This window comes from Ictidomys tridecemlineatus, chromosome 5 (genome assembly GCF_052094955.1).
Source record: "Ictidomys tridecemlineatus isolate mIctTri1 chromosome 5, mIctTri1.hap1, whole genome shotgun sequence".
Classification (NCBI taxonomy): domain Eukaryota; kingdom Metazoa; phylum Chordata; class Mammalia; order Rodentia; family Sciuridae; genus Ictidomys; species Ictidomys tridecemlineatus.
Genome location: NC_135481.1, coordinates 181,222,769 through 181,240,465, shown reverse-complemented (window position 1 = coordinate 181,240,465; position 17,697 = coordinate 181,222,769). Strand labels below are relative to the sequence as shown.

The 17,697-nt window shown below is 35.1% G+C and overlaps 1 protein-coding gene across 7 annotated transcripts in view; it reads right to left on the bottom strand.

Moving 5' to 3' along the window:
- Ralgapb (Ral GTPase activating protein non-catalytic subunit beta) overlaps window positions 1-17,697 on the bottom strand; it is a 100,615-nt gene that overhangs the window by 63,363 nt on the left and 19,555 nt on the right. For 4 of the 7 annotated variants that reach the window (XM_013360564.4, XM_013360565.4, XM_078051771.1 and 1 more), the window contains 4 exons: window positions 16,855-17,057; window positions 11,722-11,885; window positions 9,896-10,082; window positions 6,858-6,989 (listed from right to left, as the gene is read on the bottom strand). In XM_013360564.4, the coding sequence (XP_013216018.2) occupies window positions 6,858-6,989; window positions 9,896-10,082; window positions 11,722-11,885; window positions 16,855-17,057 (686 nt within the window). Of the gene's footprint in view, window positions 1-6,857; window positions 6,990-9,895; window positions 10,083-10,508; window positions 10,661-11,721; window positions 11,918-16,854; window positions 17,058-17,697 lie in introns of those variants that run through there. The other 3 variants (XM_078051774.1, XM_078051775.1, XM_078051770.1) reach the window with 3 other exon arrangements.

The following is a 17,697-nucleotide window of genomic DNA, read 5'->3' as shown; positions in this document are numbered from 1 at the left end:
TTTAGTTTTAGGTGGATACATTAGTTTGTTTTTATGTGGTGCAGAGGATCGAACCCAGAGTCTCATGCATGCTAGGTGAGCACTCTACCACTGAGCCACAACCCCAGCCCCAGTATTTTCAATTTTTAAAATCAAGTTTAATGTTAATTTTAAATTGTGTTTATGGGTACATACTAAAGCCACAGAGTTTAAAAAAATGAATTTGGGCTTGATTATATTTTATGTACAAATAATTTCAAGTATCTCCTTTAAAAAACAAACCTAGGCTGGGTGTAATAGTGCACGCCTATGATCCTAGCAGAGTTCAAAGCCAGCCTCAGCAACTCAGCAAGACCTTGTTTCTAAATAAAATATTAAAAAGGACTGGGGATGTGGCTCATTGGTTGAGTTGAGTGCCCCTTGATTAAATCACTGGCACCAAGGGGGGAAAAAAAAAAAAAAACCTATCCCCAAATGACCTAAATTAGAAGTTATTGGCTCATATGACTACAAAGTCTCTGGACTCAAAAAAATCTACAGAGATACAACAAAATAGAAAACTACAGATCCATATCCCTGATGAAAATAGATGTAAAAATTCTCAATAAAAAATATTTTTAAAAATATTAGTAGGCTGGGGTTGTGGCTAGGCGGTAGAGCAGATGCCCAGCATGTGTGAAGCCCCAGGTTTGATCCTCAGCACCGCATATAAATAAATGAATAAAATAAAGGTATCGTATCCAACTAAAACTAAAATTTTTTTAAAAAATTAGCTCAGTGGTAGAGAGCTTGCCTAGCATGTGTGAGGCACTGGGTTTGATACTTGGCACCACATATAATAAAAAAAAAAATCCAAGGACAAATAAATAAATAGATAGATAGATAGATAAGCCAGGCATGGTGATGCATACCTGTAATCCCAGCAGTTTGGGAGGCTGAGGCAGGAGGATCACAAGTTCAAAGCCAGCCTAGCATGTGTGAAGCAACTTAGCAAAGCCCTAAGCAACTCAGCAAAACCCTATCTCTAAATAAAATACAAAAAAGGACTGGGGAATGGAGCTCAGTGGTTAAGTACTATTGGGCTCAACCCCAGGTAACAAAAACAAAAGCAAATTTAGATTTCCATCTGAAATGTTCTACCTAGCTGTTGATTAAAAAGTCCTTCTGGGCAACTGGGGTTGTAGCTCAGTGGTGAAGTGCTTGCCTAGCACATATGGTGTCATACATCTGGCTTGTAATTCCAGCAGCTCAGGAGGCTGAGTCAGGAGGATTGTGAGTTCAAAGCTAGTCTCAGATAAAGTGAGGTGCTAAGCAACTCAGTGAGACTCTGTCTCTTAACTAAAATAAAAAATAGGGCTGGGAATGTAAATCAGTAGTCAAGTGCCCCTGAGTTTTGGTACCCACCTGCCCCCAAAAAAAGACTCTTAACTTCAAGTAACTCTAAGGGGGAAGGGGAACTATATACATGGAAAAATGAGCTTCTAATGTTAGCATACTGTATCCACAAGACACAGTCCTTCATGACAGGCAGAGGAGGTAAGAAGTCTCTAGCAGCACTCCCTGCTGGGGCTTGTAGTTCATCTGTTCAGAAACAATTAGAGTGGACTATACCTCAAGTCCAGTATAGCTCTGCTATATTCAGGTCTATTAGATACTGAAAACTGGCTTATACAAGCTCTTTCATATGTAAGCCAGAAATGATTTTATTTGGACTCAAATTCAAGAAAATAAATAAAATGAAATGAAAATGGGTAACAGAGATATGGAAGACATAACAAAAACTGCATTCCTGTAGTTACCAATGTACTGTATACTTGACACATTTGGGAAACTTGTTTAAAAAAAAACAAACCCAGATTCCACCTAAATTTACTGAAACAAAATTTCTAGGTAGAGCCTGAAGGGCAAGTGATCATGTACAAACAAGTCAAAGAACAAGCATTTGAGAATAGTACTAGCAAAATCAATGGGAAACATTTTTGTTTGGTTGGTTTACTTTCTGGAAAAAGTAAAACATTATCATATTAGACAAAATTAACCCTCTTTCTAGGAAATTTGCAAATGACCATACAAGCCCCTTCTGGGTAATCCTCACAGATCTACTTCCCGACTACCCACAACTCATTTAGGCAGGGAGGTAAAAATTTATCCAAAAGGCATCTATCCAGATGAAACCTACAGCCAGTATAGCCTAATCAATAAAAATAATTTGACACAATATCAAGCAGAAAGATAAAGGCTGAGAGATCAATTAAGAATGAATAAATGAAAAAAGAATGCCAAAGAATTCTCTGTAAGAAAAGATTCCAGGACTAGAGTTTCACTGGTCATTTATTTCAAATTCTTAAAGAACGTATATAACTTTCACACAACTGAACATAAGAGAGATTTTTCTATTTTTTTAGTTACCAAAATATAGATTAATCAAAAATGGTACTAGAGACAATTCAGAAGGACATTAAAATAAAAGCATGCCATAATCAAGAACTGTCCTCTCAGAACAAAGGATGGATGGCTCAACATTGGAAAATTAATTAATATGATACATCATGTCAATAGGTCAAAGAAGAGAAATTGCTTAAATGGACCCCAAAATATGATTTGAAAAATTCAATGCTATTCCTGAATTTATTTATTTTTAAATTTTTTTAAATGCATAGGATACCAGGGGCTTAAAAAAATCATCTAATATCAACAACCAACACTCTATTCAAAATTCTATGTATTAGAGGCATTCCAGTGAAAACTGGAACAAAACAAGGTATCAAAACAGCAACATCTTAATTCAACAGTATTCTATTTTATTTTTTAGGTACTAGGGATTTAACCCAGGGGCATTTTACCACTAAGTTATATCTCCAGTCCTTTTTTTGTTTGTTTATTTTGAGATAGGATCTAAATTGCTTACAGCCTCACTAAATTGCTGAGGCTGGCTTTGAACTTGCAATCCTCCTGTCTCAACCTCCCAAGCTGTTGGGATGACGTGTATGCCACCACTCCCAGCTCAAAAGTATTCTAGAAGTTCTGAAAAATATATGAAAAAAATGTATAGAATAATTACAATACCAACTGTTTAAGCACCTGCCGTGTTACTAGGTGTTATACTATTTGCAAACTTTTTCTTCCTCAATTCTTAAAACACTATGGGTACTAAGATTATCCTCATTTTATGGGTTAAAAAGGCACTGGGTTGTGGTTGTGGCTCAGAGGTAGAAATCCTGCCTAGCACGTGTGAGGCACTGGGTTCGATCCTCAGCACCATCTAAAAATAAATAAATAAAATAAAGATACTGTGTTCATCTACCAAAAAAAAAAAAAAAACAGACTAACTCACACACACACACTAAAAAAAACAAAGCTGAACTCAAATCCAGGTCTTACTGCATCTAAAGCACTTCTAATTCATCAGATACTCAAGGATAATTTACTAGAAAACATACTTATTTGCAGATATGTGTCCCTTTTATTTAGAAATTTCAAAACAATCGGTGAAATTAATTTAGAATTCTTTTAAATGTCCATAAATAGTAAACAAAAGTATAATTACGTAAAAAAGATTCTTTACACAGCAATAGCCATCTAGAAGGTAGAATAGCATAAAAAGTTAGCTTTTCACATCAGCAATAAATACCTATGAATAATGACAAAGGAAATATGTAAACCTTTGTGAAGAAAACTACAAAACACCTCTGTAAGATATGTAAAATTTTAGCCAAGCATGGTAGTGAAAGTCTACATTCCAGTGACTCAGGAGGCTGAAGTAAGAGAATCACAAGTTTGAAGCCAAACTCAGCAACTTGGCAAGACCCTGTTCAAGACGAAAAAATTAAAATGGTTGAGGAGGTAATCAGTGATAGAGTTCATTCCCCAGTACTATTAAAAAAAGAAAGAAAGAAAGAAAGAAGGAAGGAAGGAAGGAAGGGAGGGAGGGAGGGAGGGAGGGAGGGAGGGAGGGAGGGAAAAGAAAAGAAAAGAAAAGAAAAGAAAAGAAAAGAAAAGAAAAGAAAAGAAAAGAAAAGAAAAGAAAAGAAAGATAGATATGTAAGATTCTAAAAAGAGGCCAGGGATGCAGTAGCTCAGTGGTAGAGTGCATGAGCAAGGCCCTAGGTTAAATACCCAGGACACATGCATACACATACACACAGAAGGATTCTAAAATAGAAAAATGCATGCTCTTAGAAAGGCAGGTTGAACATAAGTATTAAGCCAGGTGTGGTGTCACTAGCCTCCACTACTTAGGAGACAAATGCAGGAGGATCACAAGTTTGAGCTAGCCTTGTCAACTTAGACCCTGTTTCAAAACAAAAAAAATAAAAAGGACTGGGGATGTTGTTCAATGGTAGAATGCTACTTGGTTTATTCTCCAGTCCTGGAGGTGAAGGGAGGATAACAGCTTTTCCTAAATGTAAATAAAGAATTAATACAATTTTCGTTTGGGGCACAATCTGGTTAGTGATCCACCACTTTCCCCTTTCCTCCTATGTTCTCTTACAATTAAGTGTGCTATGTGTCTGAATTCCGGCCAGTGGTATAGAAGTAGCAGTGATTCGTATCACTTTAAGGCCTAGCTCAATAAAGCCTCCCACACAATTTTCATTGCTCTCTCTTCCCCATCTGCTAGCCAGACACATAAGCTGCTGCCTATAGTACCGGGTCCTAATGCAGTCACGTATCAAAAAAGGCAGAACCTCTGCCAGGCCAGGTCCCTGAATAACTATGTGAGCAAAGCCCCCCATCCCACCCCAAAACCATATGAAAAAATTGCAGGCTCATTTGCTAAAGCAGAACATTTTCCTTACCCTAATAATACACAATCCAAATCACAAACAGCTGTGTTTTTTCTGTTTTCTTGTCCAGTCCCTTCTTATCTATGGGGGATTGGTTCCAGGACCCCACATAGATACCAAAACATTTGGTTGCTCAAGTCTCATATATAAAATGCATAGTAATTGCCGATAACCTACACACATCCTCCTACATACTTTAAAACCTCTCTAGATTACTTATAATACCTAATATAACATGAACACTTTGTAATTGGTTGTTATACTATATTGTTAAGAAAATAATGACAAGGAAAAAAATCTATAGGTTTTCAGTACAGACACTTTTTTTTTCAAATATTTTTAATTCCTGACTAGTTGAACCCACAAAGATGAAACCCACAGATACAGAAGGTCTACCATATTTTGTAATTTGATAATCAGACTCTAAAATGCATCTGAAATGTTAAACAAGCAAGAAGGAATACAAAAAATTATGAAAAGGGAAAAAAGAAGAATATATTAGGCCTACTAAATAACAGGAAAAATTATGAAGTTAAAATAATTCAAAGTATGAATCTAGTATTAGAATAAATGATTAATGGAATAATATGCGACCTACAGACTGATGCTAGTGTATAAAAAGGAACTAGTGTTACAAAGGAAACAAAATTAGAAGAAATTATAGTAGATTATCTGTCTGATAAAAGAACACAGAACACAGTGGCTTGGGAGGCTGAGGCAGGAGGATCAAAGCCAGCCTCAGCAAAAGCAAGGCGCTAAGCAACTCAGTGAGATCCTGTCTGTAAATAAAATACAAAACAGGGCTGAAGATGTGGCTCAGGGGTCAAGTGTCTGTGAGTTCAACCCCTGGTACCAAAAAAAACAAAAAAGAACAATAACACAGAAAATGTTAATTTTAAAGGAGACAGAAATGACAAAAGGAAAGACATTCAAAACCAAACTAAAAAACATAAATGATAACCTCAAACCAGAAAGAAATGACAGAAAAATGGTTCACATTCCTCCTTAGTAAAAGGGTATAAAATTTGTATAAAAATGAAGATGCTCAATCTAGAAAGAGGAAATACAGAGAAAAAAGTTTAAAAATTCCAAGTTTTCAATTCTGTGAATATTTCAACAAAATTAATCCAGGTACATTAAAACAGGTTGGCAATCATAATTTTGAGTTTATAAATCCTTTACATACACTCTCATATATAAATGGAAATATATACATATTTATTTCAAACACTAATCATTCACTTATTACTAAAACCAGACCTCTGAAGACATAACAATTATTTCAAAGTCACCACAAGTGGTATATTTATTCCTCAATCTAAGTTTCTATAGGTTCTCCACTTCCATCACAAGGGACCAGATGAATAAAGAATTAGATACTTTATAATGCAATAAAAGTTCCACAGAACACATAGATGAGGGTAGAAGAGGGATAGGTAGGAAATGATGGAACTGAAGAATTAATAGAGAAAGGAAAAGCAAGAAGTAGGGGTATAGTCTTCTGTGAATGTTTAAACCATATTCCTTAGTGAATAAACAACAACAAAAAAATATTCTCAGTGTTATTTAAACAAGGTTACTAGATGAAGGCACTCAGAGCCACACTTACTAGTCAGTGCTGGTTTGAGAAAGGAGTAAGGGAGTCTCCAATCCCTACAGAATGTGACCCAAGTCCTGAGAAATTTATCTCATCCAGGCTGTGGCAATAGGCAAAAGAACAGGTGCTACAGTTACCACAAGGTACAAGTTCCTAGAGTGTAAACCAAGAGCAGGATGGAAAGAGCAGGAGGCATAAGCTATAGATTTGCTTAATGAACAATCTGGCTCCATTTATGGACTGCACTTAGCATTTACATTCTGAACTCCAGCAAGAGTGATGACAGGGCAGGGTTGTAGCTCTATGGTAGAGCACTTGCCTAACAAATGTGAGGCACTGGGTTCCATCCTTAACACCTCACACATAAAAATAAATGAATATAATAAAAGTATTGTGTCCATCTACAACTAAAATGTTTAGAGAGAGAGAGAACAGGTTCCTACTCTATGACACTTACTGGGTAAAGAACACATGAAATAACAAAATAACAATACCTTAACATATGTAAAAATCGAAACCATGTCTGGGCAACACACTCATTATCCATTTCTGGAGGGATCAGACTAGCATCTTCATCAGGTATTTTAAATGGAGGAAATGAAGGACCATATGTAAAGCGTAGCAATCTAGAAAATTAAAAAAAAAATCCACTTCACTAAGTCCATTTCTTTACAGAATGAAAAATATATTCAAGCATGGGAATATGATGAGAAAATAAACAAAACACGTACTTTATCTAACTGAACAATATATATGAAAACTCTCGTTTACAAAACAGACAGACTGGAAGGGATTTCCAGTTTTTAAAAAGATTTTTTAAACTTTTATTTTAAATGTTCAAATTTCCAAATGTGGTGGCACACACCTATAATTCCAGCTTCTTGGGAGGCTGAGGCAGGAGTATAGCAAGTTCAAGGTCTGCAATCTAGTGAGACCCTGTCTCAAAATAAAAAGGGATAGGGAATTTGCCCTGGGTAGAGGGCAGCAGTGGTAAAGTACCCTGGGTTTAATCCCCAGTACCAAAAACTACATACTTTTTTAAATTATTAATTTGTTACTAATTACATTATATGTCACTTATAAGTAATAAATTATGTAGTTATTTATATAGTGTGTAATTACATTTATAATTTATAATAGAGTTAATTATATAAGGCAAATTATAGTACAAATTATTTAAGTTATTTTTGAAATATCCATCTCAGTGTAAATTCTTCAATACAATTAAGCCATAATTCATATTAACAACCTTATAAGAAGTTTAGAATCTCATTATTTAGAAGTTTAGAGTATGATAAACTTTTATAATGTATACCATCAAAGTCACTCAATTCAACAACTCAGCTATTTAATTTAATAGTAAAATAGTAAAATTCTAAATATATTAATACTTTTCAAAGCCCTTTGACTCCATTATTTATATCTAGGGATTATGGCTTAATAAAATAATCAGAACACACAAGAAAACTATATAAAGTATTCACATCAATAATATTTCTAAAATAAAATAATGGAACACACTTTTCCAAAAAAAGGAATTATTACATTAATTATAATTCCAATTATATGATGGAAAACTATAAAACCATTAAAATGCAATCTCAAGAATTATAAGAATAAAAAACATATATTTTTACATATAATTAAAGTAAAAAGAATCCAACATCAAATGAAAAAAGTAGATAACAATACTAAAGAATAACGCTGAATGTTTTTAAAATACATTAAAATAGTAATATTGGTTATCTTTAAATGATATTTCCCCCTACATTTTATAAATTTTCTATCATAAGCATATATTGCTTTTATAAACAAAAGTATTATTTAAATGCAGATTTACAATATTGACATTTACCATGATATACCAGAATCTATAGAATATTCCAAAACTTCATCTTTTGGTTTAAACAATGATAAAGATATAATTTTTTTGTTTTTTTTTTTAATTAGGTATATATGACAGCAGAATGCATTTTGATTCATTGTACATAACTGCAGCACAACTTTTTATTTCTCTGGTTGTACACAATATAGATCACACCATATGTGCAGTCATACATGTACCTAGGATAATGATGTCCATCTCATTCCACCATCTTTAAGTTATAATGTTTAATTAACTCAAAGAAAGACCAGTCTGCCTTCTGATTCTTAACACACCTACAAAGTAATCTGTTCCCACCTCTTGCCCCCATCAAAATAAATCAGATCAAGTCTCTAGATTTACCAGTATACAAGAAATACAGGAGAAGTGAAGCATGTTAATTAACATGATGACAACATAACTGGAAAAATCTAGAAAGTGAAACAGTAAATAAGACAAACAATCCAGTTTCTTTAATTAAGAAAACTGCAAAGAGCCAGGTGTGCTGGTGCATCCCTATAATCCCATCGACTCAGAAGGCTGAGGCAGGAGAATCTCAAGTTTGAGGCAAGCCTCAGCAACTTAGCAGAACCTATCTTAAAATAAAAATTAAAAGGGCTGGGATGTAGACCAGAGGTAAAACTCATCTGGGTTCAATCCCTCATAATATAAAATAAGAATAAAAACTTGCAAAGAAATAAAAATAAATGGAAACCTATAGTTTAAAATTTAATAAACATATGTCAACTAAATGCAATGTCTGAATTTTGTGTTCTAATTCAATGAAATTGACTGTAAAAAGAAAAAAATACAACAAAACTGGAACAATGGTGAGCTGATTTTAAAGAACAGTCAACCTTTTAAGGTATGATAATGGTACTGTAGTTATGCTTTTGAAAGAACCCTCATCTTCTAGAGTTATGTGTTAAAATATGTACAGTTGAAATTAAAAAAAAAAAACAAGTCTGAAAAAATGAAAACATTTTGCTCACAGAATAGTGAGAGTAACATATATATAAATGTAGAAAGGCAAAATTATTATCATAAAAACACTGTCTACTTTGGTTACAAAGCAGCATGTAGTTTGGTCCCATTTCTGTAAAACAACATAAAAATATATACATATGTATTTATACTTAGTAGAATTTCTGGTAAAACCTTCTGTCATGTTTTTCTATAGTTTTTTTTTCTTTAAAATTATGACCATGCATATTTTAATAATCAGACTTAAGAGGACAATTTGGTCAAGAGGCTGAGGCAGAAAGATCACAACAAGATCAAGATCAGCCTTAGCAACTCAGTAAGACCCTAAGCAACTTAAGAAGACTCTGTTTCAAAATAAAAAATAAAAAGGGCTGGGGGTGTAGTTCAGTGGTAAGTACCCATGGGTTCAATACCCAGTGCCCAAAAAACATAAAGCATGTGACTGATGAAGAGAGGGGAACAAATGGGTTCAGAATTTATCTGGTTCTCAAAAATACTTGATTATTCTGATTTTTTAGAATAGATGTGCACTAGCCAAACTGATACATGTTTTTTAAATCAGCTCAAATTTATATCTAAAGCACAATGATAACAGATCTAGACTTTTAAAGTATATTCCATGAATCCCAGAAAGGTGCAGAAGCAAAGAGAAGGATAGACAGATGAAGGAAGACAGTGACATACCTGGAAGTCAGTGCACAGATGACCTTGCTCCACTGCTCCACCACTGCTGGGTGGTGCCTCCAATTAGCCACCATCTCCTTGGCTGTTTTCCAATAAGGAGGTGTTGGAAAACACCGAGTACAAGCTAGTAACCAAACTTCAAAGAGAACACCAATCAACTTCTCTGCTAGATTCTCAGCAATGCTACCTGACCAACAAAAAGAGAACATATCTTTGGCACACTTATTTTTACAGCAAAATCTTTAATTGATGGATTTGGGAAGACTAATTTAAAATAACTACAACGTTAAATATTAATTTACAAATAACTATTTAATTTTCTCCATTTTATAGAAGTAACTATTGGGCGCTCCTATAAAGGAAATCATAGATAACACCAACAAATTACTCCAAAGAGTTTTCAAAATTGCCCTGCTAGTTTTTACTGAAGATCTTAATCTTCCAGCAAAAGAGATATAGGCACACAAAGGAGAATGGAAAGAATGAGTGCTTACAGTGAGTACTAGAAGTTAATTTCTGTGCCAAGTAATCCACACTCAAGACCTGACAAAATCCTCAAATTATTTCTGCAGAATAAATATTCATAATACCTATTACCAATTATTAACCATACCCATTTTTGAAGATGAGAAAACTTGGGTTCAGGAAGTTTAAGTAATTTGTCCAAGCTCATGCAGCCAATAAGAAAAGGAATCAAAACAAATACACGGGTCTTCCTAACTCCAAAGACTGCCATATGATGTTCCCAGGTGTTTGAAAGCTACCCTTTAAGGGAGAAAGAGACAAAGAAGAAGCAAAACGACCGGGACTGGATAGTACAGAACCTTAACCATGAAAACAGAGCTGTTTTTCTGTTCTGAGCCCTGGGATCAAACGGAACAACCATGGTAGACTTTACTCTGCATAGCTCCAAAAGGCAAAGTTGGTACTAGTATAGGAAATAATAAAGATGCATATTTCAAAAGAATAAAACCAAAGTTCCAAGAACAAAGAACCCAGAAGGAGATGAATTGTATGCCTCATGCTGTTGAGATCAAAAGCATGGAGAGTGAATAGCAGAGAGCTAATAAATTAATGACTGGACACCACTGTCCACACCAGACAGAGTATTCCTATACTGGGATCCCTTCCCACATTAAAATTCCATGATTTCTTTTAGATGTTTCCCTAGACCCTACATATTTATGACAACAAAGGCATATTTGTACACATTAGTAAGGAAAGTACACAGATAAATAAGATACAAAGGCCTGGAACTAGAACATGAACTTATAGTTTGTGTACACTGTACTTTAACCTACAAAACAGGGCTTCTGAAAAGCACTCCAAAGTTTTATAAAACCGGAGGTTTTTTTAATGGCTAACTAATGAATGGCATACTGTCACACTTTCATATAAAACACTTAAGACTCTAGAAGTTTCATTTGCTGAACAAATTATCTTCTGTCACTGTGAAGTTTTCAGAGTTGACTTCGATAACTACTATGCCATCAGGTAATTATCTATAGGCTTTAATTTAATTAGTTCATAATTTCCTATATAAGCTCTGTTCTAACACACTAATAATAGTTTCTGTCCTAGCCTTCCCAAATGTGCAAAATTCACTGAGTTCTTTCCTATATGAGCAAAATTATCACTGAAGGTAAAATTAATTTTCATTAGCCATACTATGCCTTTGAAGGTTTCCTTTCTAAGAACAGTAAATCATGGTTTGCTAACTGTCATGCCAAAATTTTAATCCCCAATGAGTCTATCACTTATTGAGTTTAAATGTGAATGATATTTGGAGCTCATAAATAAATGAGGAAAAAAAAACAAAAACAAACCTTGAACAGTTGGTGGGGCCAGAAGTATGTCATTGATCTGCAGAAGAAACAACAGTAAGACTTCCCAGGTTTCTCGGGCCATTATGGATGACTCACGAGCCAGTTTCTGAATGGCTCTCAGGACCTGTAAGCATAGTCGGGTCTGACTGGAGCCATGTTCCTGTCTGAAGAAGACAGACAGACATCACTGACAAGCCTGGAAGAGACAGCAAAAGCTGAAGGACAGGCAGCTTACAGACACAGCAAGCTAGTCCAATGAGGCTCCCTGAAGGCATCAGCAGACAGTGCTAGGCATACTCTCCTTAGTTTAAAGCTAATTCATTTAAATTACACAGTTAGTACTCTGGGATCACAACCTTCCACTCCCTGAGAATTTAGAAAGCTTCCAAGAGAAAGGGGAATACTAGAATGCAAACCTTACGTCTAGATTCTCTATGTCTAAAATGTGCCTGGTACTTAAAAGCAGCACTCAAGTTTTGGATAAATAAGTAAATACCTACAGCAACTCTTGCTGCTTAACTAAAGCACAAAGGCCCTTGTGCTTTAAAAAAAAAAAAAAACATACACACACAATCACAAGGATTCTGCATGTGATTTACAGTGCTCACAAGCCCTCTAATACTAATGTCTGCTAGGGAAGAGCCTGGGAGGTCCATTGGAATGTCCAAAATTGGTGGGGTACGTAAGAATTGCCTCAGAGATGAGTATCTGCTCTAATAACAATGATGGGAGCTCCAAAGAATAACAGTTTTAAAATTCTCCTTGGTCTGCATGATTATATTTTTTCATGGGAAGGAGATCAATCTATAAAATAAATTATTGTGTCTGGGATTAAAGAGGAAGATAAAAGTCCAAACCCCAGGGGGCTAGGGATATAGTTCAGTTGGCAGAATGCTTGCTTTAATGCACAAGGCCCTGGGTTTGATCCCACCACAAAAAAAAAAAAAAAAAAAAAATCCAAATCCCAGTCCTTCATCCCATTTCCCAAGGTGGATCACCTGAGAATTTTGAGAATAGGAGCAAATAAGCAAATAGTGAGCTGACCTCCAGATTTCTCATTTCAATTCCAAGACAGAATCTACAATATTACTTTAAAACAACAACAATAACAAAAACCCTGAAACCAAGTTTCTGTATATTGTGATTTGTCACAAAGAACTGACAGAAATATACCTGATTCAGGGTAGGGAATTTCAGAGCCTCCTCAAGAAATTCCCCAAAGGGGGGGAAAAAAGAGTGCTTCTTTCCTTCCTCAACAATAGAATAGAGAATCCCAGATTCCAGATCATTACCCAGAAAACTGGTCACTTACCCTGGAGTTACATTGCAATCAAATGACACCACTAAATTTTCTCTTAAAAAAAACAAACCTAAAGCAAAATGAAAAGACAGTCACCTAGGAAGGGCCAAGAGCTCAAAAAAGCAAGGAAATATCCCACATTCAGCTGGAGGTGAATCCAGTCCATTTAAATTCATGAGGCTCAAGTTCATCTTTGTTGCAGTGGCTTACTTGAAGAAGAACAAAATATTACATAGTAGCCAGGCATGGCGGTGCACACCTGTAATCCCACAGACTCACGAGGCTGAGTTCAAGGCTAGCCTTGGCAATTTAGTGAGACCCTGAATCAAAATAAAAACTAAAAAGGGCTAGGATGAAGTTTAGTGGTAAAGAAGCCCTGGGTTCAAACCCCAGTACCAAAAACAAAACAAAACAAAATTACATAATAGCCCAAACCTTACCTAGTCATAGAAGAGGAAGTCCACAATAAGAAATAAAAATACCACTAGTGGTCCTGGGGCTGACTCTTCCAAACTAGCAGTAATATACTACATGCCTCCACTGGTACTTAAGGCTTATTCACTATTTCCAGGTACCTTTCCAGTAGCAGGAAAGGAAATAAATGCTCTTCTGTATGTTAGCTTCATTCAAAAGGCCTACATTTGGGTTCAATCCCCAGCACCACACACACAAAAAAGGCCTAAATTCAGGAGCAGGATCCAAATTCCTAATGCTAGGATAAACAAAGTATCTTTATATAAAAGTGAGCAGAAAGTCTAAACACCAGAGATTTTTCTTTCCTCCAATATTCTTAAATGTAACTTGCGGTATTAAATAAAACTATTTTAGAACAGAAGCCAGGAAACTATGGCCAATAGGTTAAATTTGGCCTACCCTGTGCTTTCATAGGTTCTACTGGAACAGAGCCATGCTCCTTTGTTTATGTAGTCTATGGCTGCTTTCCTGCTGCACTAGCAGGGTTGACTAGTTCCAACACCCACATGGCCTGCAAAGCTGAAGATATTAATACCCAGCTCTTCACAAAAAAAAAAAAAAAAAAGTTTGCTGACCATTGCTTTAGAATATCCTTACATTTCTTAAAACACAGTACACTTGAGCTATTAAAACCCTCATCAACTTTAAAGATGGCTTACTTTTCACTAATTTTGAAAAACAAACAAATAAACTGAAGGGCAAAAGAGAAAAGGGTACATCTACTCAGACTTGGGTTTCTAACAAAATGGTAAAGACAGTTTCCCATATTTTGAGAGTCAGTTTATGTAAAAACAATTAAGTAAAACGACAAATTTGCTCTGAATTTTTTAAAACTGACACTTCCAAGATTAGATCATAACTCCCAATATTTAACACTATAAAATATTCAACTAATCTTCATATAACTTTATTGGCCAGGAGAACGCTAACTCAGTTCAGTGCCTTTTCAGAATGGATTAATCTTATGCATACATACTTTGGAGAAAACAATTACCAAATAGTAGAACAATTAATAAAGTAGTCATGTTTCTCAAAAAGAAAAGTAAACACAAAGCCCAATTAACTCAAAGACCATTAGTTTTTGTTTTTTGATATTTTTTTCCCAGCAGTTCAAAGTAACTAAGCACTGAGAAATGGTAAAGGTACAAAGAAAGAGATACAGTACCAATACTACTCATAAGATCATCCCATAGACAAAGAAAAAAATTCAGTAAATTGGTCTTCTAAATGGGATAATAAGAAAGATTAAAACTAGGCTGGGGTTGTGGCTCAGTGATACAGCACTTGCCTAGCAGTGGGAGGCACTGGGTTTGATCCTCAGCACCACATAAAAATAAATAAAGTTATTATGTCCATCTACTGCTAAAAACATTTTTTAAAGAAAGGAAGATTAAAAACTATAACATTTTAAAACAACCTACTTGCCTACAACTTGCTAATTATTCTTGAGACATTTCTTGTTATTACTTCCATTTGTAGTCAATAAACACAAGAAACAGGCTTTTGATACACACCTAATATAGTACTAGTACTGCATCTGGTACAGTAGAAAACCCAAAATATAGACAACTTGGTTTCTGCTCTCAAGCTGGTTAGATGGAAAAAGGAAACACATTTTAAAGGATAAGCAACAAAACGCTGAGATACAAGAGTAATACAGGAAGTACCCTACAAATTCAGAGGGGGTGTGTTTACTGTGAGCCGGTGGCTGGAAACTGGGAAGGCTTCTCATTGCAAGACTGAAATTAAAATGAAGCAATAAAAGTGAGATGTGGACAGTGAGGTGATAGAGAGAAGGAAAAGGAAGAGGACAAAGGGAAGATGATGATGGGATAGATCTTTAAGGAGTCTTAAATTAATGTTTACTTTATGAGTCTGACTAAACAGCAGTACTCACAGAATTAGCAGCAGCTAATCTAGTTAAGGGCCAGATTATAACTTGTACTTCCTAACAGGTAAAAAGTTTAAACCTGAATCTATTACCAAAGTCCTTAATAGAAACTTGTTTTTTTGTTTTGTTTTGTTCCTGCAGGGGTAGGGTGGGGTGGGTACTAGGGATTGAACACAGGGCTCCTTACCATTGTGGTATAGGCCCAGTCTTTTTTATTTTTTTTTATTTTATTTTGAGATAGGGTCTTGATAAGTTGCTGAGGCTCTCACTAAGTTGTTGAGGTTGGCCTTGAACTTGCAATTCCCCATCTTAGTCTTCCAAGTCTCTGGGTGTGCACCCAGAGACTTGGAAGATTAAGGTGAAGACTACACACAGCCAAGACTTGTCTCCTTTAATTTGGATTTTCCAAAGCAAATTTCATTCTAAATTTAGGAAGTTAAAATTCAGAAAGTTGGTTTTTGAGTGATTCAAAGTCCTTCATCATCTGACAGACCAAAGTTCTGGTTCTCCCAACTAGAACTTTTCCAAAAGGAGAAAAATCTCACTGCCCCTTTCAGACATAAACATATCTGAAAACAGACACTCACAAATAGGCAGGCAACTAATGCTTTCTTCTCCATTCTTTTCTTTATTTCCCAGAATCTATTATAAGGATATATAATAACTGTGTGTGTGTGTGCGCGCACGCATACATGCAGTAAGGATGGGACCCAGGGCCTTGCACATGCTAAGCAAGCACTTCACCACTAAGCTGTACCTTCAACCCCAGCAGACATAATAGTTTCACAATCAGGAAAAAAAAATGTAAGCACAAACAAGGCAGATATTCTAAATTTTGATATTTAAGACCTTTTACTTAGAAGATAGGAAAAAAATAGTAACAAATTTTCAAGAGTAATCTTTAGGCCCATCATAAATTTGGCTATAATAATTTCAAGCTTTCTTTCTTTTTTTCTCTAAGCTTCATCTTCTCACAGGGAAGATTCATTTAAGGTAGAAGGCTTAGTTGCCTTTAGCTCAAGTGGAGACAAGCCTTATGTCAGGCAAAAATATGTTTTTTTGAGCACTATATTTAACAGTTATCAGATCTTAGAAGAAAAGCCAAAATCATTTAAAATGAACACACAACTATTTATAACTCCTGGTAAACATTATATAAGCCCATCTTTCTGGTTCATATTAATATACTCTGTAACTGAATAAATAAGTCAATGGTCAAAGAACTAATGATGAAATCAGCTTCTATATATAATAAAGTAACATTTATGAATTTTTTTTTTAAATTTTAACATTTATTTATTTTTCTTGGTGGACACAACATCTTTGTTTGTATGTGGTGCTGAGGATCGAACCCAGGCCGCACGCACGCCAGGCGAGCGCGCTACCGCTTGAGCCACATCCCCAGCCCACATTTATGAATGTTTTGTTATGATCTAAATAATAAGCCAGATAGACGGGTATATCTTACCTTGGTACAAAAAGATTTTGTAGGTGTTTTAGTATACTTTGAACATATAGATTAGGCTCTTTAATAACGGGCAATGGAATAGAATCTTTCGGCAACACTAAAGCCATAATCCAGTCTGTATACACATCAACACAATATTTTACAGTCTCTCCATCCAGTGGAAGGGTCAGTCCATAGCAAATTACTTCCATGGTCCATTTTACCTAAACAAAAGAAAATATCCATATAGAATTATTATATATCCCTATCTATATCTCAGGAGACTAAAATGATAAGCTTTTTTATTGCCAAAAACCTCTAAATTGATATTATACTTATCTCAATATATATATCAAATTTATTCTAGACAATACAATTTTCAGGTGTCAGACATATAACATTTCCCAAGCCAAAGGATTTCAGAAGAAAAAAAAATTTTTTTTTTATACCGGAGATTGAACAAAGGGGCACTTAACCACTCAGCCACATCTCCATCCCTTTTTATGTTTTATTTAGAGACAGGGTCTCGATAAGTTGCTGGGGCTGGCTTTGAACTCACAATCCTCCTGCCTTAGCCTCTCAAGTCACTGGGATTACAGGAATCCGCCACTGCAATTGGCTCTGAAAATAAATTATTTTTACCCTTTATACATTATTACTGTTCCCTCTGTGAAATAAAGTCATTTCAATTTTCCATAAATACTGGAAGCACAAAAATAGAAAATTTTAGATTTTTTTCTCTATTTAATTTGCCACAGGAATATGTATCATTTATGAAATCAGATACATAAATTCAATCTCATTCCATCTCCAGATTATACAACAGTAATAGGAGCAAATGACAGGAAGGAAAAGGGCTCTTGT